Source organism: Mustela nigripes, chromosome 3 (assembly GCF_022355385.1).
Source record: "Mustela nigripes isolate SB6536 chromosome 3, MUSNIG.SB6536, whole genome shotgun sequence".
In the NCBI taxonomy this organism is placed as follows: Eukaryota; Metazoa; Chordata; class Mammalia; order Carnivora; family Mustelidae; genus Mustela; species Mustela nigripes.
In genome coordinates this window covers 175,384,279-175,408,871 of record NC_081559.1, presented here as the reverse complement: position 1 = coordinate 175,408,871, position 24,593 = coordinate 175,384,279, and the positions used below count along the sequence as shown (strand labels likewise).

The 24,593-nt window shown below is 36.4% G+C and overlaps 1 protein-coding gene across 1 annotated transcript in view; it reads left to right on the top strand.

The window, feature by feature from the left end:
- The first annotated feature begins 9,541 nt into the window (after positions 1-9,541).
- EIF3H (eukaryotic translation initiation factor 3 subunit H) overlaps positions 9,542-24,593 on the top strand; it is a 98,101-nt gene continuing 83,049 nt past the window's right edge. The window contains exon 1 of the mRNA XM_059392949.1: positions 9,542-9,710. Within this exon, the coding sequence (XP_059248932.1) occupies positions 9,579-9,710 (132 nt within the window). The 5' untranslated portion in view covers positions 9,542-9,578. The remainder of the gene's footprint in view (positions 9,711-24,593) is intronic.

The window sequence follows — 24,593 nt, the reverse complement described above, 5'->3', positions numbered from 1 at the left end:
GAAAAGACCAAAAGTTTACAAGTTACTTGGTCAACTCGATTAATGAAGAGTTAATCAGAAAAATTTTTCCCCAGCAGGTAATTAATTGCCAAGGGTCTGCTTAATTTCAGAGCAGGATAATCAAAGCATGGGGAGGATAAAATGTTGCATTTTTGTCCTGGCCTGGAACCTGTCCCATATCTAGCTCTGGCTAACAATGGAGAGAAAGAGCCAATACAAAAAAAGTGATTTACAAAGTTATTAAGATTTGCATTTGGGGTTTTATTTGAAGATAGAGGTTTATGGAATTGGAACTAAGATATTCTATAATGGTTCCCAGATCCTGATTCCCAGCACAACATCACTTAGGTGCTTTTATTTCACTGAAAATAAATTTAGAAACTGGAAGCTATAAGGTGTTATTAATGGGATTGGATTCATGGTTCTTGAGTATAATTGCTCACTGCTTTCCAGTTTTATTCTTCTTTATTCCTGCATGCCAACTCCCCACCCCAGCTATACTCCCACCACAGAGAAATTGTACCAACCTCGTCTTACAAATCAGTTAAAACATTAAAAAATAATAATAAGATACCCAGCTTGATCTACCAGCTCCATTTCATTGGTTATATTTCACTTGTGATGATAAAGGGAAACCTCACTATAATGGAGTTGGAAAGTTGGGCAGAGAGAATCTCACACCCCACTACTTTTATTCAGTAACAGGCCCAACAGGAAGAGACAGATCTTGTAGGTAGATATTACATTACTACTCCAGCAGGAGGAAGAAAGGCTTTCCTTATTCAGTGCCCCACCAACAGCCCAGCCAATGAGAGATGGTCACAACTTGGCCAATGAGAAGCCCCTACAAGCTCTCAGTTTACTCCAACCGACTTTTTGTTTGTACCAGTCTTTCCAAAACTCCCCCCCCCCCCATTATCTCTATAAAAGAGCAGTACCTCTTCTTTGTCCCCCAGGTTTGCCTATGGTGTTGCTAGCTCCCTTGTCTGGTATTGCACTTGTCTTCTGTTTCTGAATAAAGCCATCTTTTTTCCTTGGTGAAAAAAGTGGCTTAAAATAACTGGTTTGATATTCAAGCTTAATCAGTGAGAAAAATATGGTGCAGGACTGGAGCTTTGAGTCCTATTCTAGTTGTTTTTGTTGTTTTTAATGTATTAAACTACAGCATAATTATTTTCTAAGCTCTGTGTATATGACAGTGCCATTTGCATACCAGATCTTTATTTCACAAACATAAAGGCAGTCTATGATGGTGATTACCAAGTTTAAAACAGAGCTTTCTGTTACAGCAGTATTTCTCAAAACATGATCCTGGAACATGCCGAAAAAGCCCCTGTTGCTTATTTAAAATGCCCATTTCTGGCTCGGAATATGTATTGAGGGATAGGGATACTATTCAGAAAGGAAGTGACGTTTATTACAATCTTCCAAAGTTGTTATTATGCATATTAATGTTCCTGAGGTTTGCAGTCAAGCATCACTGTTTATTCAATAGGACATTTTCCAATGAATACTTTTTGGTCTGATGGTCAATGACCTAGTATTAGAAAATCAGTATTTGGCCACAACCAAGGCAAAAGACAAATATTGCTATTATTGGCTGAACTATTCAGATATAAATTTAAATCTGAAATTTTACTTTCAAAATTATTATGATATCACTGTTAAATAGCCATTGAAAATAATTTTGACCTTATAGTACTGGAACAATAATATCTCAGCATTCCTAGCTGCTAGCTTTTTCTTAGGTCACTACACTGGACATTTTCCATGCCAAATAGACATTCAGCTCAGGTAGGTAGGGAATTAATTTATTTTTCTTTATTTTTTCATGCTCTTCATATTCTTTATTATGTCTGGATCAAATATAACTTATAATATGATTTGTTGTACATGATTTTGAAGTTTTTTCTTCATGAAATTTTGAGGAAGCCAAGCTGACAGAATGATTTATTCTTGCAAGGTGTGCCTAATTCCCAAACAAGACTTTTTCATGAAAGATTCATGGCCTAAATGGAATTAAATAGGTAAATATTAAATACAATTCATAAAGGTTATTTTGTTTAATTTCATAAACGTTAGTATTCCAGATAATTCACAAAGATCCATTGTGATATTATTGTACCTTATACTCATATTTAAATATTTATAAACATTGGTGAACACCCATTAGCAAAAAGGATACAATGTTCTATCTAACATTATGTAGCTAACACGTGTTCTAAGTAAATAATTTCCCTAAATAAGTCATTTAGAACAACTTGGGTAAACTGTACTGAGGACCTACTAAGTTCATCACTAGGATCCTCTGTGACAGACTCCATCCTGGACTTGCTTCCTGTGAACTTCCATATGTGGCAGGCAGTGCTTTGAAGATTGGATCTGAGGCTGCTCCACTTTTTAAAACATTTTTATATTTTTCAAATTACAAAAATTCCTATCATAATAAGTGAAACAATGGAACACCACAAAGGTATTCGTCCCTTCTCCCCTTGCCCAGAGAAAACACTAACAACCTACTGTGTATCCTTTAGCAATTTCCCATTTTCATATACTTACATCTCACTTGTATACCTATACATAGGGATTTTTGCCCCTTTAGATGATTCAAAAATGGAATCATATTTTATCACTTCTATACATTTTGCTTTTTCTCACCCAGCAACCCTTGTGGAAATCCTCCCCCCCACCACACACCCCAAGTCAATTGGCATAGTTCTCATTCATTATTTTTAATGACTGCATGACATTTCCCACAAAATCATCATATATATATATATACAGAGTGAATGTGATACAAACCGTAAATTGTCACCCAACCTCTCTTTTTCTAGTAATAGAATTTCGATTTTATTCTGGACATTAATATGTGGTCAGAAAAAAAGAATCTATTTCCTAGACTTCTGTGCAGTTAAGTATAGTCATATGGTTAAATTCTAGCCAAGGATACATAAGTATAAATGTTACAAAGGACTTCTGGGAAGGCTGCTTAAAAGATGCCAACTTAGCTCAACAACTGGCACTTGGGTTTTTTTCCACTTTCTTCCTTCCTTCCTACTGGAATTTGAATGTGATGAATGGAACACCAGAACCTATTTTAGTCCATGAGGTAACCTTGAGCATGGAGGCCATGTGCTAAGCACGCAAAGCAGCTAAAGGAAGGAGTCTGTGTCATTTGTGAAACCATCTTTCCAAATCCAGGCTTTCTATGTCTGGACTTGTTGTACATAAGAGAAAAATAAACTTTTTTTTTTTTTTATTCCTTTGACAGAGACAGATCAGAAGTAGGCAGAGAGGAAGGCAGAGAGAGGAGGAAGCAGGCTCCCTGCCAAGCAGAGAGCCCGATGCGGGACTCGATCCCAGGACCCTGAGATCATGACCTGAGCTGAAGGCAGAGGCTTTAACCCACTGAGCCACCCAGGCGCCCCGAGAAAAATAAACTTTTACCTTAGTTTAAAAATATTATTTTAAGGTTTTTTTCTCACTTTTTGAGACTTTATTTTAGAGCAGCAAGGTATTTAAAACAAAATTAAAAAGAAGATCCAGAGATTGCCCATATACACTCAGCCTCAACACATATACAGCTTCCCTATTATCCACATCACTCACCAGCATGGTACTTTATTTTTTTCAGCTCAGGATGAACCTACAATGGCACACTCAGTTTCTTTTGTATGCAGCCAAACCCAGTCCTAAAACAGCTAGACTTTTACATCTGCAGATGTCTTTGATGAAACTTTGATGCGGGTTAGTGTTTGTCAATGCAAGTGCCCTTTCTTTGAACAGGCTCAAAATCCCAGTGTATATGTTTTCTGTAAAGGGTGCAATGTTTTTTCAAAGTAAAATAAATTAAATCCTTTTTGCATACAATAAAAGCTATCTTGACTTTTTTTTTCTTTTGCAAGTATAAACAATTTAATTTGAACTGGGTATGTCAGTGGGATGAAACTTCTGTTGAGTAAAGTTAGTTAATTATGAAGACCCCCCCCCCCACCAGCTGCTTGGGCAAGAAACATCAAGGACATGTTAATGCTACCCAGTTGTCAATTAAAGACAGCAAGTCTGTTGGTGCAGCTAGTACCAGTGAGCTCTTCCTTCAGGGTATATGACAATAAAGAAAATGTCTCTTAGAAAAAAGTGTCAAGGGGTTTCTGTTTGTCCATGGTATTTTTCTACCAGACAGTAGTCAGGAAGTCCACCATTGGTTATCAGATGGCCGTAATATTGTACTAGCAAATTTACTCGCTGTAATAGTCTATTTCAATGAAATCGTACAGAGAACAACTACTACCCTGGGAATTAAGTTGAAAGGAATTCAGCCTTTCACTATAACAGATCTAAACAAGGTTCTACCTTGGAATGTTACTACAAAATGTTTAATGGTATTAATTAAAGTGGTAAAACTGAAAACTGGTAGAGAAGAAGAAAAGTTAAAAAGTGGCAGCAATGTGCAAACTATTTCATTTTGATGCATAACAAACTTGCCTTTCAAATTTAATTAAATCATAACTGAAACTGGTAGGGAAATTCGTACTGACCGTATGGGGGCTTTCATTTTAACTTACCAAGCATTTTAGGAGATTAATGAATCCTTGTAAAATTACTCTGGGTAAGCAAATATTATTTCTGTTACTTAAAGGAGTTTAAAGACCAAAAATAATGTCAGATTATGGCATTAAAAGGATTTTCTACAAACACTATTTATTTATATTGAAAAAAATGTTGAAGACAACCATTTCACTCATGGTTTCGTATATATTTTTAAGCAGCAGGAGGACTTCAGGGCAGAAACTGAACTCCTGGTGGCAAGAAATTAAAGAGACTTTCAATAATCCAGTAGAATATTATTTCAAAGTCTCATATTTATAATTAAATTACACCAATACAAGGTATTAATTATGTTATATTATACAAAAAAATCACTCTTAGAATCTGTGCAAATATTTTCAATGCTATATCACCTTGTTTTAATATTAGTTGGTAATTCCTATATCAAAATACTGGGACAAGAAGGCCAAATGTTGTTTTTTAAATTATTATTTTAACAAACATATAGGAAATGCCCACATCTGGGTCATATGTATAAATCAATATTATTTTCTTTTTATTGACTCTGTCTTTACCGCCTCTATTGTTCCTTTCATGATGCTGAGCAAATTACTTAGCTCTTCAAACAATGGCCTCACAAAGTCTCAGTCCACATGTACAAAGAAGGAAGGACATGATTTAAATTGATCCCAATCAGACTAAAGAGAAAGATCTTTTTTCCCCATGGCTGGAGGAGAGGTTTTCTTTTTCTTGCAATAAACATAAAAAAAGAAGTGCATTGTGTCCATTGCTACTGTCAGCTGTTTTGAAATTATGGGGGTAACCAGTCTATGGACAGAACTAAACATGTTAGAAACCAGAGTCAAGGATATCATAATGATATGGAACTGGAGAATTTATGTTACTTTATTTACAATATGCAAATATTGCATTTGCAATATTTAGTTATGTGATAGAGTACATCTCCTTCTTCTTTTTTTTTTTTTTAAAGATTTTATTTATTTATTTGAGAGAGAGACAGTGAGAGAGAACATGAGCGAGGAGGTCAGAGGGAGAAGCAGACTCCCCATGGAGCTGGGAGCCTGATGTGGGACTCGATCCCGGGACTCCAGGATCATGACCTGAGCCGAAGGCAGTCATCCAACCAACTGAGCCACCCAGGCGCCCCGAGTACATCTCCTTCTTATTTAAAATAATTAAAATTGGGTTTTTGTGTACTTGTTTTTTGTTACTTGCAGCCCAATGTGACCTAACTGTTGGAATATTTGCTAAATCCAGCACCCCCAGATGATTTTCTTTGGCCAAATGAATGTTTGTGGACTTCTAAAAAGTATATTAACTTAATCCAGAACTTTAGTTTTTCCCTATTTATATGTTTTTTCTTCTGGCTTTGCTAACTTCTAATTTTTGTGTGTAGACCTGGTTTGTTAATTATGATGACACTATATAGTCTCTTAGGGAGGGCGAGAAATTGCCCTTCCCTCCCATTTCCATAGAATAGGGAGTCTGATCCCCTCCTCATGAATGATTGTTGTTGGAGGGTAGGCTTCCTGTTTCTCTCTATTCCCTGATATTTGTGACTCCTAAAAGAAGGAAGGTATAATCTGATTTTTTGGAGATCTCATAACCATCACATAATCACATCTCTTTCCCAAGAGAAGAAAAGATCTTTGTGCTCCTTTGCTAGAAAAGAACATATATAGAAGAGGTAAGAACATATACCTTACAGAATCTTATGCTGAAAGCTTTGAAAGTTTCCTTGCTTCTTTTGTTTCCAATGGGTACTAGAGAAGGAGGACCCCTTAGCTCTATGTCATGAATACACAGTTACTTCCCAAAGGGACAGTAAATAGTAAGATCAGATTACTTTCTACCCATTTCCTTCCTCAAAAGCAAGAACAAATGCCAAGTTGATCCTATAAAGGTTAGCTGTGAGCCCTGAGCAGACATAGACACAGAGTCCATCCTATACCTATCTACTCCATGACCAAGAGTGCTGCTCAGCTCAGATGTCCAAAGGAACCTTGCCTTCCATATAGATCTGGAAGCAGGCAACAACTAAATAGAAATAAACTGATATTAAAAAAAACCCTTTGGCTAATCTGTATACCAAAGAAGAATAAAGTGACATTTTAAAAAATCCTTTTGGCTCACCGTTGGAGTCTTGACTCTCAGTTTACTACATTGAAAGGGGGTTTAAGTAAGCTTTAGCCAAGTGAAGGAAGGCAGTTTCAACACAGGCTGGTTCTAAGGCGTGGCTGGACTGGTCACAGTCTGACATTCACTGGGCTGTGTTTTCCTAGTGGGTAGAGTTACATGCCACAAAGGCAGAACTGGTCAGACTGTTTATTTTTTCATTTTTTCATTCAGGTATGACAAGCTATTCTTTGCTTCCTGTCCCTAGGTGGTAGTCACCCATGGGCACAGCCCACAGCTTGCTTTGGAAGGCCTTCACCATCCTCTCTCATTTTGTCTCTGACTAAATTTGAAATATTTTCAACAAATGTAGAAGTATGCTAAAAAGTTTCGTTCCTGTGACAGAAAAAATGAAGAACATATTATTACAAACACAGGGTAAATTTATTTTGGCCTGTAAATGAATAGCTACAATGGCATTAGTACCTGCAACATCAAACTGCTTATTTTGGAGGCAGAAATACAATTTAATGACTTTGACTAACCTTCTTTGGGTGATCAGTATAGAAAATTCCGTGTTCTGCTACAATCTGTTATTTAAATTTTTCTGTATGGTTTAGAGATATTTGGTTCTTATTTTTCTAAGATCTTGAGGAGGGAACTTTGGTTATTGATTGGAGATAGTTCCTCTTTCATATTGTATACATTTAGCTATAAACTTTTCTCTTAGCATTGATGTAGCTGTGTCTCACAATTTTTGACCTTTTATATTTTCATATTCATTCAGTTCAATGTGTGTGTGTGTGTATTTAAATTTCCCTTAAGGCTTCTTTGATCCATGAGTTATTGGAAGCATGTTGTTTAGTTTCCTAGTATTTGGAAAATTTTCTGTTACCTTTACGTTTTGACTTCTAGTTTGAACCGATTGTGGTTGGAGAACATATTCTGTGCGATTTCAGTTCTTTTAAATTTGTTGAGTTTTGTTTATGGCTCAGGATATGGTTTATATGTCCCATGGACATTTGAAAATAACAAAATGAATGTGCATTCTGTTGTTGGGTAGAATGTTCTATATTATTGATAAATCCTGTTGATGGTATTGCTGAGTTCCTTTAAATCCTAGTTGATTTTCTCTCTAGTTATTCTGTCAACTGTTGAGAAAGGGGAGTTGACATCTCTAACTATGACTATGTGTTTGTCTATTTATTCTTTGAGTTCTAGGAGTTCTTTCTTTACAGAAACTCAGCTTTATTACTAGGACATTCACATTTAGAATTACTATGTGTTTTTGGTGATTGGCTATTTTTATCATTATATAACATCTCTGGTGATTTCCCTTGCTCCAAATTCTCCTTTATCTGGTGTTAATATATCCACTTCTGCATTCTTTTGCTTAACATTTACGTGATATATTTTTCCCATTATTTTACTTTCAATGTGCCTATATCATTATATTTGAAATGATTTTTAGACAGCCTGTAGTCCTACAGTTGGGGTGGATTTGTACCATGTCAACTTTCTCTAAGCTGGAATCATAATTCCTAGGACTCCCTTTCTTGCACATGGGAGCTAGGGTTTCCCGTAAGGGTGTGAGGGAAACAGAGAAGTCAAAGATAATTCCAATGTTTTTGGTCTAATCACCTGGAATAATGGAGCTGTCACCAAATGACATGAGGAAGACTATGTGGGGGGAGGTGGTATTTGGAGCTCAGTTTTGGAAAGGCTAAAATGGTGGTGCATATTGAACATTTATGTAGAGAAGTTGCATAGGCAGATGGACATGCTGGTGTGGACTTCAGTGGAGAGGTCTAGGGAAAAATAAATTTTGGGAATTATCAGTTCTGCATAGACATCTACTGAATGATTAAATATTTCATAAATAAGCAATTGGCTAAATTTGGAAACCTGGAAAGAATGTCTTAAACTCCTTATCTAAAGTGATTTGCTAAAGCTGTCACATATTGTTTTAAAGACTTCAGTTCTGTACTTCAGAGAACTGTAAGTCAGCATATTTTTTTAATTTTTATTTTTTTAAAAGATTTTATTTATTTATCTGACAGACAGAGGTCACAAGTAGGCAGAGAGGGAGAGAGGAGGAAGCAGGCTTACCGCGGAGCAGAGAGCCGGATGGGGGCCTAGATCCCAGGACGTTGAGATCATGACCTGAGCTGAAGGCAGAGGCCTCAACCCATTGAGCCATCCAGGCGCCCCAATCAGCGTTATTTTTAAAGAGTATGCTCTGCATTATCCTTGGACACGGTACATAAAATAGCTTCTTTAGTACTTTCCTCATGTAAATCCTGCATGCAATCAATAGCAGCAAAGGACTATTAATTTTCGTTATTCTGATTAAAGTTCCTATAGTCTAATTAATTTCTGTATATTCTAAGTGGTTAGAGACTGCTACCTAAAATTACCTAAAACAAACTACAATACCAGCTCACCGCTAATAACAGGATGACCTGGACAAATCTGTTTCCAAGTATGTGTGATGGGAGTTGTACAGCTCTTCATAGTTTAGAAGATTGGGAATGGGGATTGATTAAAAAAAAAGTGAACTCGTTTTTAGGTGAGAAGCTACAATAAACAAGAGCTATAATGTTGCTATGGTCAACTGACTAATGGCGACTGACTAAACATATGGTTGAAAAGATTCTAAAAAGTCTAATTTTGTCTCAAACCCTTTGGCGAGAAAGAAGCCGCAAAGGCAAAACGCTCATGCGCAAAGAATTACCTCCGCGAAGAAGGCCAGGCTGGAAAGGAGATGCGGGGCGGAGCTCTGCTCCGACTTTTCCTCCCAGCTCCGCCCCTTGGACTGTGCGTGACGTCACGTAAAGCCCGGACTTCCGCTTCCGGTCACTCACGTTTCTCTTTTTTCCTGTCTGGCTGGAAAGATGGCGTCCCGCAAGGAAGGCACCGGCTCTGCTGCCACTTCTTCCAGCTCCACCACCGGCCCGGCGGGGAAAGGCAAAGGCAAAGGCGGGTCCGGAGATTCGGCTGTGAAGCAAGTGCAGATAGATGGCTTGGTGAGTGGGGTTCCGTTTCCCCAGGCCCACGTGGGGAGCTCAGTCCTTAGTTCAGTCCCGCCAGAAGCGCTGCTTGGCAGCCTCCCCCTGGGCCGGGTGAGACTGGGACAAGGTTTTCTCCTAAAATCTCTCTCATCTTCACTTTTTTGCTGGGAGGCGCAGCAGCTTTCTCTACCACCTGTTGGTGGTGGGGGGGGGGTTGAGGGCTGAGACAGGGAACAGAGGCTAGGGGTGTGTGACAGATTCCTGGGGTCTTGTTTTGAGATGTCTGTATTTGGAGAAAGACTCTTCAGGAGGACAAATAGGTGAAGGAGATGTCGAGAAGGATCTGCGAATCTAGGGCTTTTGGAAGGTGGGTAAACTTCATTGCTTCTCAGCTGGGACCTGACATCCTTAACTTCCCAAGTGGAGATTTACTTTATAGCCACTTCGGAGTCTGCTGGTTCAGCGTTTATCTGAAACTGCGTAGTGGGAATAAACCTCTCTTATATGGGCTTCTCCTTTCCCTCTCTGGGAATGTTGGAATGCCTCGAGATTTGGGTTTAGGCATCCTTCTATCAGGTCTCTGCTTTACATGGTATACCAAAAGTAGGTAAAAGCACACTGCTGGAGCCAGGCTGCTTGGGTTTGAGTCCTATCTCTAAAATTAGCTGAATGACATTAGTTAAGTTAATCTCTTTATACTTATGTTAGTTGTTTTGAGGATTGAAATTGGCTGCATATGTGTCAATAACTAGAACAGTGTTTGAGTCATAGTAAGTTACCATTTAATCTTAATTGCTTCAGTGTTATTATTGGTGTTACAAGAAGTTACAGTAGTAGATCCTCAAGTTCCTTTCTTATGGCTTTAAATGTTATTTATATTCTGATAATCTTTAGTTTTTATTTCTTGCCAGACTTGGTTTTCGCTTGCAATTCTTAAATACCCCTGCCTTCCTGACATCACTGTTTGGGTATCTTATAGGCATCTCAAATTTAACTTGACCAAAATAAGATTATTGCCATCTTCCCTTTCTTCCTCTCTCCCCATCCTTGGTCTTACCTTAGGCTCTCCTGTCTTAGTAAATGGAACTACCATCTAACCATTTGAACAAGTTAGAAAACCTAGGCAGTAACCTGCATTTTCCCCCTCAGCAAATCCTGTTGTTTCCACCTCCGAAATATATCAGATTCATCTGCTTCTCATCTATCTGTGTGCGATCAACCATATCCACTTGGAATAAAATACAGACTTCTTACCATCTTCTTAAGGTCCTGGGACTCTTGTCTCTTTCTCCAGACTCACCTCCTGCTTCATTCTAGGCTTCATTCACAAGTATTTTAGTTGTTTCCTCTTCTTGAAATACGTATTCTTCCTACTTGGTGGCTTCTTTTGATTCTTTAGGTCCTTGGCTTAAATGCTCCATGTTAAGAAAGGCTTTGCCTACCAGCCCTGTTTAATGTAGCGCACTCCCCATCATCCTCCATCATACCACTCTGTTTCATAGCATTTTCCACTGACTGTAACTGTCTTATTTGTTTTTTTGTTTGACTCCACACCAGAATGTAAGCTACTGATGGCAGGCAAGGGACTGTGCTTTTTCACATGTTATGTTTTCAATGCAGAACCTTTTAACTGATACATAGAAGAAATATAGAATATATAGAATAAATATACAATAGATGAATGAACAAAACATTTTGTTTTATTTTTTTAAAGATTTATTTATTTATTTTGGGGGGATGTGAGCAGGGTGTGGGGGAGGGCGGGAGGAGAGGGAGAGAAGGAGACTCCCCAGTGAGTGTAAGCCAGCCATGGGGCTTGATCCCATGACCTCGAGATAATGACCTGAGCCGAAATCAAGAGTTGGACCCTTAATGACTGATCCACCTAGGTGCCCTTCATTTTTGTACTGCTCCTACTTCCATGTCCTGATATTTTTTATAGATTGTTCTAATGGTGTCTTGATTTGTTCTCTTAGCCCTGTTCAGTCTATTAATCATTCTTCAGTTAAAACATTTCACTTACTGTGAAGGTTTAGATCTTGTTAACTTCCTTCCTGAAATGTTTACAGTGATATTGCAATGAATTCAAGGCCTACCAAGATTTTAACTTCCTGCTATTTCCAAGCCTCATAGGAAGTATACGTTCCAGCAACACAGGGCTATTTGGTTAGTCTGATGTTTAATCACATTTGTTCCTGGCATCTTATTAGTGGCCGAGACCTGTTTTTCTTCTTGTATCGAACCTTTCCTTTCCTACCTTTGGTTCTGCTTCACCAAATCTTTTGTATCTTTAATATCATCTTCTGCTTAACATGTGAACATTGTCAGGACTTTACCATATTACGATGTTTAGTTCTCTTTTTCACTTAATAGCTCTGTGTTCCATTCTTAGTTGCCACTTTTTTTCCTCTTGAAGTTAACGGTTAAAGAATTATCTGTAATTATGGTTTTCCATTATTTATTCAACTCACTGTTGTTAGAATCTCCATCACCAATAATTCCCTGATTTAGGTTTTAGAAAAATTATTGATAGCATTAGCAAAGAACTATACAGAATATTAGAATATATCACATATGCAAAATAGTATCTATGATACATAATTTTAAGTAATCACAAAATAAACGAGTTACCTGCCATTCAGCGTGAGAAATAGAATATTGTGAGTATCTTTGAAACCGCTTCCCCTCTTTCATCCTTTCCTCCTATCCCTAATCTGCACCCTGTAATCACTATTGTGAGCCTTAGTTCAGAGATTGGGTTTTCTTTATAGTTTGACCATACAGAGTATTTCTAAATAATTTGTTTTGTTTTGCCTGTTTATATTAATAGTATGAATGAAATATGAATTAAATTGTAGTACATGTTCTCCTGTGTCTTGAGTCATAAATGTATATCTCACATTGTTTTCAAGATTAGTCCCTTCTAGACTGTAGCTATCATTCATTCCTTTTCATTACTATAGAGTGCCTCATTTTATGAATATGGCATAATAGTCCTCATCTGACCATTAATGGACAATTAGATGGCTTGTTTTTCCTGTGTGAAATGGTATTTCCCCAGAATCTTTTAATTGTCTCTTCCATTAGACTTGCCAATGAGATTTTTACTCCTGTGTGGAGTCAGTGCTCAGTGTATCTGTCCTCTTGGAATGGAGGAGTGGCTCTTCTTAGCACTCAGGTGATCTCATTGTTCCTAGAAAAGAGCAAACTAATCTTTCCTGTTGAACTTTTCATGTAAAACCCATGTCATAAAAAAAAAAAACAAAACACCAAAACCATGTCATTCCCCCAAATCAGTTTGAATCATTCCCCCAAATCAGTTTGAATCGTACCATGGGTCAGCTGACAAGTGGAATTAGCCTCATCTGGTACCTTGTTAGAAATTCAGTATCTCAGAATCTTAGGCCCCTGTCTTGATCTCCTATATCAGGTGATTTATAGCACATTAATATTTGAGAAGTATTATTCTGATCCACATTGATTTTTTCGTTTGAACAGCTAATGATGACAGCTTGTATCGCTCATCTTGGCACATGATGTTAGACTGTTCATTAATGGTTTACTGTTTATTTTTCTTTTCTCACTGAGATGATAATTTGAAGACAAAATTGTAAAATTTTTTAACAAGATTTTATTTATTTATTTTAGAGAAAGTGTGCGTGCATGTGCGCAAGCAAACGTGGGGTAGGGGCCCAAGGGGGGAGGAAGGACAGACTGTGGGGGAGCGCTGAGACTCGAGCCAGACACAAGGCTTGATCTCTACCCAGAGACCACGACGTGAGCCAAAACCAAGAGTTAGATGCTTAACCCACTGTGCTACCCAAGTGCCCCAAATTGTAAAATCCTTGTCTCTTTCATAGTTCAGTGCCCCAAATTGTAAAATACTTGTCTCTTTCATAGTTCAGTGCTTAAAACTGATTACCATCGAATTTTTTTCCTTTTAAATTTTGTTTTTCCCTTTATGTAAAAAGTTATCTTATAGTTTACAATTGTTAGCTACCTCATTCTTCCTTTATTGGATTTAAGGTAAAGTATGTTATTAATAAGTGAAAAAGTCAGAGTTCTATATACTTTGTCATTTAGGTGTGATTCACATGTTACCTCACAAGTACTTTCCAACTGCTCATTGACTCTTTTATCACCCAGTCAGGCCCTTGTTACTGTTGAAATTCTCTTACTTATTTGTTGCTTGTCTTCTCACACTACAACTTCAACTTCCTGAGAGCAGGGCCAATGTCAGGTCTGTTCACTGCAATATTAACAGTGACTGACACATAGAAAGCACTCAGATACTGTGAATGATTTAATACAATTCTTGGTACAAGAAATTTTCTTGAAAATGAATCATGAGGAAACTGTGTCAGTAAATGCTTTGTAGAAATGGTGTGTTGGTGAGAAACACAAGAAGTGAGGCTGGGAGACCAGTGAGCTTTATAAATTCGTTCAAATTTTTTCCTTTTTTTATTTTTAAAGCATCAGTGTCTGTTCTATAAGAAAAATCACTAACGTTAATTGAGCACCTGCTGTTTACAAGACCCTGTGAAGGAAAGTTTGGTTAGATTATGTCTGATTCTTACAACAGCTCTAAAGGTAGATGTTATCTGCCTTACCTCGTGATTATTCTGAGCTGATGAGAAAATACTGGTGGAAGTGCTTTGTGAACTGAAAGGAATAATTCAAATTTGTGAAGGGCTTATACTACGCTATGACCTATATCACTGTGTATTTTGTGTGTGTGTGTGTGTGAGAGAGAGAGAGAGAACACGAAGTTCTAGAGACTGTATAGTAGCTTATGGAATGGAAGCCCTCATCTAAAATCCCAAGTTTCAAGTAGAATACAGTTTGGCCTTTTATTGTTTAAACAACAAAAAAATTATGTGGCTCTTGGCTCCCTCTTTCAGCTTTCTGACTTCAATAGAGAGTTGCTTCACATGTGTGGGTGTTTCAGTCAGATAGCTTGAAATTCTTTCAAGCACCAAAATTTTTACATTTTTAGCCATTTTAATTGTAAATCTTTCTGAAGTGTGTTATGTAAATTACTGCCTGTTTAGTCGGAGAACATTGGACACAGATTTAGCCATGTTTTGAAGCTGTAGTATTATCTTTAAGAACATAATTTATTGCCCCATATTGGACAGTAGTCCTGGAGAATCTCTTTGGGTGTTTACATCTGTTTATTTCTATAATGTCACCTGTCTTCGAGGTACCTTGAGTAATTTGTCTTTCTAGTTGGCTTTTTTTCCTGCTGTTTTGTTGTTAAACTTTTATAGGTCTTTTATCCCTTTTATTTCCAGCCTCTCATTTGCTATGGTTGGTAAACCAGATAAGCAATCTTGTTAGCATTATTTTTAACATGAGGCTAATTTTTAACATGAGGCTAAGTACACTCTGAATGAGGATTAAATTGAGTATGCAGTCTCAATTTTGACCACTTAGTTATATTTTTGTTTTGACAAGTAAGTTGTTACCAATTGTAAGTAGTAGTTTTTTAAAGTAGATAAAAACATTTGACATATGTTATTATATCCTAGGAACTCCAGAAGCTGATAGAACTGGATTATTAGCTGGATTATATGTATGATTCAGTCACTCCTAGAAGATGAGTGGCTTTTCAGGGGCATAAGGTGAATTTATTCTAGAGTTCGGACTCAGATCACAAATTGCTGTCTTTGATTCATTTTGCTTTCTATTACTGTAACTGCTTCATACATTGTAAGGACTCAGTAGATGTTAGCTCTTACTATGTGCCAGGTACTATTCAAAATACTTTATATGTATTATAGCACTGAAGCTATATAACAACTCTGATTAGGGAACCATTATTATCCCCCATTTTACAAATGGGAAAGCTCATATACATATAGATTATGTGATTTGATGAATGTCAGGATAAGGGAAATAGAAGTAGTGTTCACAAAAGCATTAATCCAGTGTTTCTTGTTCAAGCATCAGAAAGTGCATTTTCCAAAGCTTAGGTCTCTTACAGACTTAAAACTTTAAAATGTGCAAGTAAGCAAATATGTCAGAATCTTTATATTTAATAATCTGTCATATTTGAGAAGAAGATTTGTAGTTAATAGAAATCAATTTAGTAAATATTTTCGTTTGGAAAAGGACAACTTTTAGCTACTGGGTTGCACAGATATAAGATATTGGGGAATCAACATTGAAGAAAATAGGAGGTAAGCTAAAGAGAATTGAGGAGTACCGGTAGGTATTCTTAAGTAAGTCAGTTTACTTGCCTTACTTGCCTGTCTCACTTCTCAGGATGCTTTTAAGATTCTTATAACCCTGGAGACATCCTGGACTTTGTTCCTTTTCCTTACGGTTAGAGGTCTTGTTGAAATCTGTTGCCTTTTTGAGAAAGCTTTCTGATTGTGCTTCCTGTGTTTATGGCATATACATCAGTGATGACGAACTGTATTAATGTTTCTTGTAGCTATCTTGGGATAACTTAAGGAGCATAGCATATGTGGTATTTCTCATGGGGGAGATGATTTAATAAGTCAGTTAGCATCTCTGGGCCTTAGTTTCTTCTTTAGTAGGAGGATAATGCATGCCCTTCCTGCTATAATGAATAGAAGTTTAATATACATTATTTTTATTGATGTTTAATTATTGTAGTAACAGGTTTAGTAGTTGGTATTGATTTTAATAGTGACAGGGGGATTCCAAACTCAATGCTTTACCAAGTAAATGGAAGATAGTGAAAAATCTTAACTTCAGTTGTAGCTTATCTGGCCCAGATGAAATGGCACATGTACTCTTCACATGCCTATTTTGATATTAAAGGGTATGGGTGCACAGTATTTACAGGTTTCTTTTCTTGTCACCTTTGAGTTCAGCTAGCTCCTATGTATTATAAATTCTGATCTTCAGTTTAATATCCGAGATTTCCAGAGTTTTGCTGAGTAACACCAGGGATCTTAAGTCTTCCTAGCATTTTTCTTGATTTTTAGGTCAGTCCTAGCTTTGATACTGGGGAAACAAGCTTCTACAAAGCATTAGCCTTTGTTTGGGGTCTTTGCCAGGTCTTATTTTGTGGTCAAATACTCTCACTTGTACTTCACCATGTCTGCCATAGTTCCTTAGATGAAAGCTTCTGATTTCAGCACTTACACGAAAGCTTGGTTGCATTTGCTTTTCTCTTGGAGATTAGTTCATAATTTTTCTTTTGTAAAATACTGAAATTATGGTACTTGGATATTATTTCCTTTGGCAATGAATGAGGAAATATACCTAAAGAGAAAGTAACTTTATTTTTTCCCATAAACTGTTTGTAGAAGATCATTTTGTAAAATGGTTGTATCTTGTAAAGGTTAGATTTAAGAGCAAAAAGTACAGTGTAATGTACCTCTCCATCTATATGGTGACAAAGTGTTCTTGTTTTGTTAAAACTGAAAGAGCTGAAATGGACACTAGCGTATGCAAGAGCAGTACCCTGTATTTTTGCTAATGTTGGCACCAAGCCCAAAAATAGAGGAGAAAAAATTGATTCAGCAAAAGAGTGGTAACTCAGTATTAACTTAGTCAAAATATAGAACTTTTTTACTCTTTGAGTCTGAATTCGTCAGCTGTATTTTGACATAATATTTTAAGGCTTTTGTTTTACTCCAAATAATACTTAAACACCACAAATATTCATTGTATCCTGATGATTAATAATGAATGTTGTTTTCTTAGTGTCTTCTATACCTTTATACCTGTCCCCAGCTAGTTTCATATGGGACTATAGTAATGTGCTAAAATACAATTTTTTAAAACAAAAACCGTATGTATTCATTGTAAGGAAAGTTTGGAGAAATTGAGCACGGATGCACGTGGTCTCTCTCTCTCTCTTTCACACACACACACACCAACCAGAAAGAAAATAACTTGGTTTATAAACTCGTAACATGAGGGTGGGTAGGATAGCACCATTAAAATTTGGGGGTTTACTTTTCTAGTGTTTTTCCTGTGCTTTAATAAATACCTATAGTTGAAGTTAATGGCTTCAAGGTTATGCATGGTTTTAAGCATGTTGCCAAATTGCTCTCCAGAATAGTTTATAATAGTTTATTTTCTCGGCTACAGAATATTAGAGTGCTGCTTCTTGGCACCATTGCCAAAACAGTAATGATCTTTAAAAATCTTAGTCTTTATTTTTAAAATTAATGGTGTCTGTTAGTATGCTAACATACTTGTTGCAATGATTCAAGTCAGTACAGAATTTCTTGTCCTTTGTTAGTGATACTGTATCTATCCAAGTTACCCAGACTTCTGGTATCATCTTTGATTGTTCTGTAGGGTTTCCCTTGGATTCTCTTAGGATCACTTACATATTTTGTGAGTCTATAATTGTGTTGTCTGCACTATTCATTTCTCACTCTCCTTCTGAATTATTGCAGAAGTCTCATGTGGCAGGTGTTACAGATTCTGTTTTGTATTTGGCCATCACACACAATGATGCTGAGTAAATAGTTATTTTATAGGACAGCTGTAGTCCTAGAATACAGAAACCCTTTGGAAAATCCCCATTATACAAAATCAAATCAAACTTGATAAACTGACTGTTTTTAGCCTCCAAATGAAGGCTTGTAGGTAACTGTTTCCAAGTTCGGTTTAAGGATAGCCTCTAAAACAATTAAAACCAAAATATTTTCCTTTGAATAGAAGAAACCCCCTGTTTTACATTTTGTGCAGAAATGTATAATCTTCAGTTCGATTCTGAGAGACCTCTTGAGAAAGAAAGTGAATAATCACCTTCCTCTGGTGTTACTGTGGTGTGCTTTTTAAAAACTGAAGTCTTTTTAATATAATAACCTTATTTAATTAAACAGCTATTTGGGTACCCAAGGTACATAAATCAAAAAGCAAAAAAAAGTATGTAGTGAAAAGCTCTCACTTTTCATCCCTGTCTTTCACCACCCTCTTTCCAGAGGCAGTCACAGTTACTCTTTTTAATGTTTCCTTCTGGACTTGTTTTAGCAAGCGCTGTCTCCTGTGAAGGAATCAGAAACAGACTATAATTGAAGTGCCCCCAAATCACCTAAAGGCTTTCTAATTAAGCAGTAGTCCATGCTTCTCAATATAATAGACTTGAAACATGTTAGGAGTAGATAGCTCATAACAGTTTTGAAATTTTTTGGTTTGTTTTGTAAGAGAGAGGAAATTAATTTTGTCTCAGCAGAGCTTTTTTTTTTTTTTTTTTAAATCACTCATTTTACTTTGGAAAAACTACTTTCCAGCTGTATGTGGGAAAATTTGCAGATGGGTTATGTGTATTGAGTTGGTAAAGTAAAAACAATGTTAAGAATAAAACATCACCATCACTTAACATTTAATTCTGATTATACATTTGTATATTTGATTACATCATTGAACCATCATTGAACTATCTCATGACGAATTTTTATGAGGAGAATTTCTTGAATTTCTTGAGACTTTGCCCTTTTCCTCCATTTCCCAACAATTATTAGTTGATTTAACTTTAAAATTTTGTACCATTGATGAGCATTAGATCCAAAAGAATAATAATAAAATATGCTCTTTCAACTGAAATATTATAGACGTGATATTGATTAAGTGTTTTGGAGCATTGCAACTAATCCCATATGTGTCAGGAGCAAAATATCTTTTTTTTTTCCTTTTTTGCTATTGAAGTTACTTAAATTTCTTTCACATCAAAACTGAACAGCAGTGATTTAAATCCTATTTATTATTTGACTCAGCCAGTTATGAAATGGAACCCCTATCCCACTTGAGCCATAAAATGTGTTAAATTTAAGACTAATGCTGCTTTCTGCTTTTTGAATTTACATTTTGGCAGTAACTACCTTCTTTGTTCAGTGTTAGAAAAAAAATCATCTAGGCTTAACCAAATAAGAAAACTGCCAAGTTCACAGATCAGTCAGTGAAAGAAGCCAGAATTAAATGAAAGTCTAGTTATTGACTTTACAGAATATGCTAAGGGGAGATTCTGTGGCATTACAGTTTCTTTGAGACTAAAATTCTTCTATGGTAATAGCTGTTCTTTGACAGTGATTGATGTGAGAAATTCAGGCTGTGGACCTTACCTCCCAGAATCTACAAAAATGGAATGAAGCCAGCCTAGGAGTCATGCATCCTGCCTGACCTCTTCTCCAAATGGCCAGCAGACTTTTAAGACACTGTTGAAGTGGATCTAGTCTTTATTTTTAGCAGGATAATGATGTTTTTAAGAGAACCTGCATACATAAACACATGTATACACCACTATTCTGAATAAAGACCATTTACTCTCAACTTTGACTTTTTGATGCAGATTTTAAAAATCTTGTTCTGAAATCCTGTGGTATTGGTTGTCATAAGAAATAGCTCTAGATCCACATGACTGATAAGTCTAAACAAAACTGGAAGTTTTTGGTGTCAGGTGGTTGATTTTTCGTAAGTTATACTTACATCTTAGACTGAAAAAGATCTCTGAAGAATAAATTGAAGATTCTGGGAAGGCAAGTGTGTCAATGCCATGAAGATACGTGGCATATTCTAGCCACTCACTAAATATTTGTTGGATAGGTGGATGGATGAGCCAATGGATTAGGTGAAATATTTATTATAATAGCCCAATGTGTTACTGAGAATTTATTAGGCACTGTGTTCTAGATACTTTGGGTGGATTAACTTTTAATCCTTGTGATAGTGTTGTGAGATAGGCACTTACTGAATTAATCTCTAAGGAGATAGGTGAGGCTAGGATTGTTAAGACACCTTATGTAAGACCACAGAACTGGCAAATTTTATTTTGGATTCCAGTGCTCCAGCCTCTAAAACTATGCCATACGATTTTCCTGTTTGTACAGACCAGAGGTTCACATTTGTGTGTACAGTCAGAATTAATTTTTAAGGTTTTATACTAAAGCTTTCTTTCTCACTTGAACATTATTTTTTTCACAAAGAAATAAAGGTTAGTTCTAGAGTTATTATGTACAACAAATGGAAGACAGCAAATCAACATTTGAATGTTGGTACTTCAGCTGGGCTCACTCACTGGATAAATAATTCCCTTTCTTACTTCTGTCTTACAGAGCTTGGGATTTAAAGTGGGGTCCTGTTGGGGCGCCTGGGCAGCTCAGTGGGTTAAAGCCTCTGCCTTCCGCTCAGGTCATGATCCCAGGGTCCTGGGATGGAGCCCTGCATTTGGCTCTCTGCTCTGTGGGGAGCCTGCTTCCTCTTTTCTCTGCCTGCCTCTCTGCCTACTTGTGATCTCCGTCTGTCAAATAAATAAATAAAATCTTTAAAAAAACAAAGTGGGGTCCTGTTGCTGAAATAAGTTTTTTACCTCTCTTAAAAATAGAATGTTCAGATTGGAATCAGAGCTAAGAGAATAGCGGTTTGACCCCCTCTGTGGTGTATGCCTGTCCTCTCCTGTAGAAGCAGCATAGGGTGGTAGAGGAACTGTAGCCACACAGTTTGGAGTTCACATCTATTGAAATATTGTCATATTTTGAAAGAATTCATATCAGTAATGTATATGAATGTTCAACTTTTGGACTTAGGAAAGAATGGTCTACCTGCTTAATGTTACAGCTTCTGTAAACCAGTGCTACCTAAGTATGGATAAGGTTTGTGAACTGTTCATTGTCTGTATGAGATAAGCACAGGATTGTGACTGAGTGTTTAGACACTTTTATAGCAGTATGATATTGCTGTGATAGCCAAGAGCGTGATCCCAAAGCTTGTATTTTCTCTTTTTTAAAAAAGTCACTTTTCTTGTAAGTTATTTTTTTACTGTAATACTGGTCTGTGAGGGACTGGAAGAAAATGAGTTCTTCACCGCGGATAGTCCGAGAAGCCCTGTTACAAACTTTGCATACCTGTTTTAGCTAATGGCGTCTTCCTGTAACCAGAGTCTAATAATATTTAATAGAACCGTATATAAAATACTACTGTGATTATTAAGTACCACTAGATTTACCTTTCTATTATTGGCTTTAGTAGTAAAACATTTAAATACTTTCAATATTTCTTTTTATCTATGAGCTGTTTAAAAAAGATGAATAAGTGGATTTAGTGTTTTCTTCCTCTTGGTGCACAGCACTGGTTGCAACCTCTGAACATTCCCTACAAATTTGGCTTTATATAAGAAGGTTAAAAATGGTGGTGTATTTCCAACAGTTTAAAACTACGTATGTCCCTAATTTTAACTGGGATTTCTTTCAACAGATCCTTTTTATGTCTACTACAGGGACAGTAGGAAACCTGCTGCTTTTCTTGGTGAAGATTTATTGCTGTTAGTTTGCTCAAAGTTTGAATTGATGTTTTTGCTCATTTATAATTGGCTTATGTTAGGCTTCTCTTAAACAGATCTCTCTGCTTGTTGAAAACCAGTCTGTATATCCAGAAGTTACCTCTTTGACCTTGGCGGTGTGTACATATGAATATTGTCTAGTCATTTGTGTATATGAATGCAGTGATATCTGTGAATAGAGGTGAAGAGTAACCATATCAACAAGAGGTTAGAATTTAAAGTCAGCAGGTGCTCAGGCTTATAGTTGTATTGTTTCATTTTCTCCTCCTTTCAAAGCTACTTATTCACCCCCCCCCTTTTAACATACCTAAAAGAACATGCTAAAGTCAAGATACGTCCTCATCATTTTGTCAACTCACTGATGTTGTCAAAAAGAAATTAGTGGGTTTTTTTTTTTTTTTTTTGGCGAAACTTGATGTGGTAAGTTGTTGTAATTGCTGGGTTTTAAAGTCTTTTGACTTTTTCTTAACTTTTGATATTTTTTGAATTGAAAACAAGTACATGCTTATTATAACTAAATAATAACAAAGATTTGTAATAGATATGTCCTTCCATACCATTCTTGTTCGTGCAGACATAAAAGCATAACTGCATGTATGTAATAAATTTTTATTACTATTAAGTTTTAAAACTGTAACCCTTTGTGTGTTGCGGCTCTTTGGGACTCTGACAAATGCCACAGACCTTTCTTCCAGGAAAATGCCTTTAATTATATAGAAATTATCAGTAAAATACCTAGTTAGTCCCGTGAAATTCCAGAATATTTTAAAATAATGGCAAAATTCTAAATCTTATACTCTTTTGGCTCCTAAAACAGTACAGTTTAATTTATTCTTGATTGCCTAGTCTTATTAAAAATGTGAGTTATTATAAATTTGAGTTTATATATAGTTATATAAAACATATGTTATACATAATACAGGGATATAGCAGTGGGTTTTTACCTAGTTCCTTATAAGCATTTTAGGAGATCTTTGAACTCTGAATTGAGAAAAATTGGTTGTGGGTTTATATATATGAATTGTTTCTGCTGCTTTTCAGAAATGAGTATAGGTTTTTAAAATTAAGGTATTATTTATACAGAAGAAAATCCACCTATTTTAAATGCATCGTATGATGATCTTTTGTAGTTGTAAACAACTGTACAGTTGCCGCCACATCAAAGTGTAAAATAGTTGCTTCACCTTGTAGAGTGTGCTGATCCGCAGTCAGAATGACTGATGACCCGCAGTCAGAATCGTCCTCCTTACCTTGACCCCAGGCAGCGACTTAGGAGTTTTGTTTTTCCTTTTCTAAAATTCCATGTAAGTGAAACCAGATAGCATATAGCGTTTTGTTTGATTTCTTTTTGTTAGTATTAATGTTTTTGAAATTCCTCTCTGTTGTACTGGTATTTCGTTCCTTTTTATTGCTGAGTAATAAATAGTAGATAGAATGGACATACTACAATTTGTTTATCTATGTTTGGTGGCCTTTGGGTTGCTTTCAGTTTTTAGCTGCTCTGAATAATGCTGTTCTGAGCAATGGTGGACATACATTTGTGTGGGTGTATTTTCATTTCTCCTGCTGAATTCCTAGGAGTAGGAACTTGGGTCATGTAGTAAGTTTGTATTTAACCAAAAGATGCTGCAATTACTGTTTTCTACCTTTCCACCAACACTTTTCATGAGATTCTAAGTTTTTGGAAAGGTGTCAGGTTCCCCTTTCCTGACTCAGAAATTCAGGAGACCATCTTTTGATTCAGGACGGAGAATGGATTGCAATCCAGCGCTTAGCTCTTGGGTTTTATATCTAGGTCTGTTGTACTTGTGGGTAATGCCGTGTTAACTCTCAAGGTTAATACTCTGGTTGTTGGTTTCCTTGTCTTTTTTTTTTTTTTTTTTTTATAATTTTTGTTTATTTATTTGACAGAGATCACAAGTAGCCAGAGAGACAGGCAGAGAGAGAGAGAGGAGGAAGCAGTCTCCCTGCTGAGCAGAGAGCCCGATGTGGGGCTTAATTCCAGGACCTTGGGATCATGACCTGAGCCGAAGGCAGAGGTTAACCCACTGAGCCATGCAGGCGCCCCTGGTTTACTTGTCTTGATCAGTTATTTAAACTTTTTAGAAATGCAGTGTATTCAGCATTTCCGTATGTCTGCCAGAGAAGAGGGGATTCAGGTACTTCAAGTTGGCATATTTCAAGGCTGGCCCCAAAATTCCAGATATATTTCTTAAATAGTTTACTTTTTAGCCCTGAACCTTATTAGAGTTGTTTTAATAGAGGAATTTTGTCTGGTATCTTCATAGACTTTATTTTACCAGGTAAAGATTGGTTCTGACACTGGTATTAAAAACATTTCTGATTAAAAGTCATTGTACTATTTCCTGAAAGGATTTTGTTGATACATTGTATTTTATAAATCACCAACAAAAATTATATGAAATTGCTCACCTTCAATTAATGTAATGGTATCTTAAGACATAGCTATTTCTGTGAATAGATTGGATTTATTATTTATATGCCAGCGCTTTTGGTAAAAACGTGAAAGTCCAGTGCCCCTCCCATCCTAGTGTTAATACATCTCTAGGCCTTTTAGTTCTGCTCATGTATGACTTGTGTACTTCATGAAAAGTAAATATTAGCATTTT